The 2015-nt window shown below is 40.0% G+C and overlaps 1 protein-coding gene across 1 annotated transcript; it reads left to right on the forward strand.

Annotated features, from left to right (window-relative positions):
- The first annotated feature begins 745 nt into the window (after positions 1 to 745).
- On the forward strand, positions 746 to 1438 carry LOC140874297 (secreted RxLR effector protein 161-like). Its single transcript, XM_073277570.1, has 2 exons — positions 746 to 1141; positions 1241 to 1438. Exons 1-2 carry the CDS (start codon positions 746 to 748, stop codon positions 1436 to 1438), a joined length of 594 nt encoding a protein of 197 aa, XP_073133671.1.
- Positions 1439 to 2015: the final 577 nt, after the last annotated feature.

Here is a 2015-nt window from a genome sequence, read left to right on the forward strand (position 1 = left end):
CCGTCGATAGCCATTTGCTGTAGATAGCCTCAAAACTAGACCACAGCTCCGCTACGACGCCTAGACTGCTATGCCACTTCTGGATTTCCCGTAGGATGCCTAGATCTCCCTAGATCTGAGTTAAAAGGTTTAGGAATCAGAGAGAAGAGAGGAATTGGTGCACCCCAAATAAACTCTTGGCCCTCATATTTATAGGCAAAGTTCGGGCCGTCCGAATTAGGCTTCGGGCCCTCCGATCATGATATCGGAGCCTCCGAACACGATCGGATCGTCCGATCCTGACTTCGGATCCTCCGAAGTCCCATTAGTGATGTCAGCCATGACGTCACCTTACTGACGTGTTTGATGACTTAAGCCCTAACCCTGTTTGGGTCCTCCGATCTCACCGACGGAGCCTCCGATCCTCTTTGGATCCTCCGAACTCCTCTTTGGAGCGTCCGAACCTCCCAAGCCATGACCACCATTTTCGAGTGTCCTGGATCTATTTTCGAACTCCGTCAATCCATTTGGAATTTCCTTAATTATGTTTTATTAAATTTAAACATGATCATTTGATTAATTATCTATTAATCATTAATTTTGGATACGGGTCACTACAGTAACCTTTCTAAGCCAAGAAGAATATCTCAAGAAGGTGCTGTTAAGATACAATATGAATAAGTCAAAGCCAGTTTCTACTCCACTAGCACAACATTTGAAACTCTCCAAAAGAAAGTGTCCTTAAACAGATGAGGAAAAGACAGAAATGATAAACAAGTCTTATGACAGTGGGGTTGGTAGTTTGATGTATGGGATGGTTTGCAGCCGGCCAGATCTAGCATATGACATGAGTGTTGCATCAAGATTCATGGCTAACCCTTTAATTGAACATTGGGAAGCCTTAAAGTGGATTCTAAGGTATTTAAAAGGTGCTGTAGATATTGGTCTCAGATTTGAAAAGAAGACTAACTATGAAAGTGCAGTAGTTGGTTTTGTTGATGCTCATTTTGCTGGAAACACAGATAATCAAAAGTCTCTCACTAGATATATATTCACTCTATATGGTACTGCTATCACATGGAAATCAAGCTTGCAATATGTGGTGGCACTCTCAACCACAAAAGCAGAATATATTGCTTTAATCGAAGCAATGAAAGAAGTTGTATGGTTAAATGGGTTAGTTAATGAACTTGGAGTCAAGCTAGACTAGATAACAGTTCATTGTGATAGCCAAAGTACTATATACTTGATTAAACATCAGGTATTCCATGAAAGGACAAAACATATAGATGTGAAGATGCAATTTATAAGAGACATGCTAACAAGAGGAGAGGTTGGATTAGAGAAGATTGCAACTGAAGAAAATCCAGCAGATGCACTAACAAAGTATCTGCCTTTTGCTAAGTTCAAATATTGTATGGACTTGGTAAAGGCAGTGAAACCAAGCAAGAATTATTGAAGATAGCTTGGATAGGAATTCCAGATCAAAAGTTGGATCCAAGGTGAAGATTGTTGGGCTTGTACTGTGTCTCCAAGTTTTTTTTTGTATGGACTTCCTAAATATGTGGCGGCCCAAGATCATCTTGTATATTGGACTGGATATTACTCAGGCCTCATAATGCAGTTGGTTAGTTGCAACAGTTAGCTTGGTAACCGGCTAACTGATCCAGCTGGTGCATGGATTGCTAGAAAATGTGGGATGCTACCGGTTCTTATCAAAGTGATAAATAAGCTGCTGGGAATTACTATTAAAAGAAGAGGAAGACATATACAAGATATAATAATCCCAATACTCTTGAGTGAAGGAGATCGAAAATAAGAATAGGAGCCAAGAGAACATGGATCTTGTTGTATTCTTGGTCTATACATTCTGTATACTTGTATTGCAAACTTCTCGTGTGGTTCAATAAAGTTGATTCTGGGTTCCTCCGTGGATGTAGTTCATGCAAATGGCTGAACCACGTAATTGAAAGTATTCTTAATTGTTCTTTCAAGTTTCCATATTATTGATTGTGTTCTTGGTGATTCAGAGGAGT

Source organism: Henckelia pumila, chromosome 1 (assembly GCF_033568475.1).
Source record: "Henckelia pumila isolate YLH828 chromosome 1, ASM3356847v2, whole genome shotgun sequence".
Classification (NCBI taxonomy): Eukaryota; Viridiplantae; Streptophyta; class Magnoliopsida; order Lamiales; family Gesneriaceae; genus Henckelia; species Henckelia pumila.

Excerpts from the sequence above, each read along its gene's own strand:
- LOC140874297 (XM_073277570.1), top strand. The coding sequence starts at position 746 with ATGATAAACAAGTCTTATGACAGTGGGGTTGGTAGTTTGATGTATGGG. Across the intron at positions 1,142-1,240 it reads TCGAAGCAATGAAAGAAGTT|GTATTCCATGAAAGGACAAA; the intron begins GTATGGTTAAAT and ends ATTAAACATCAG.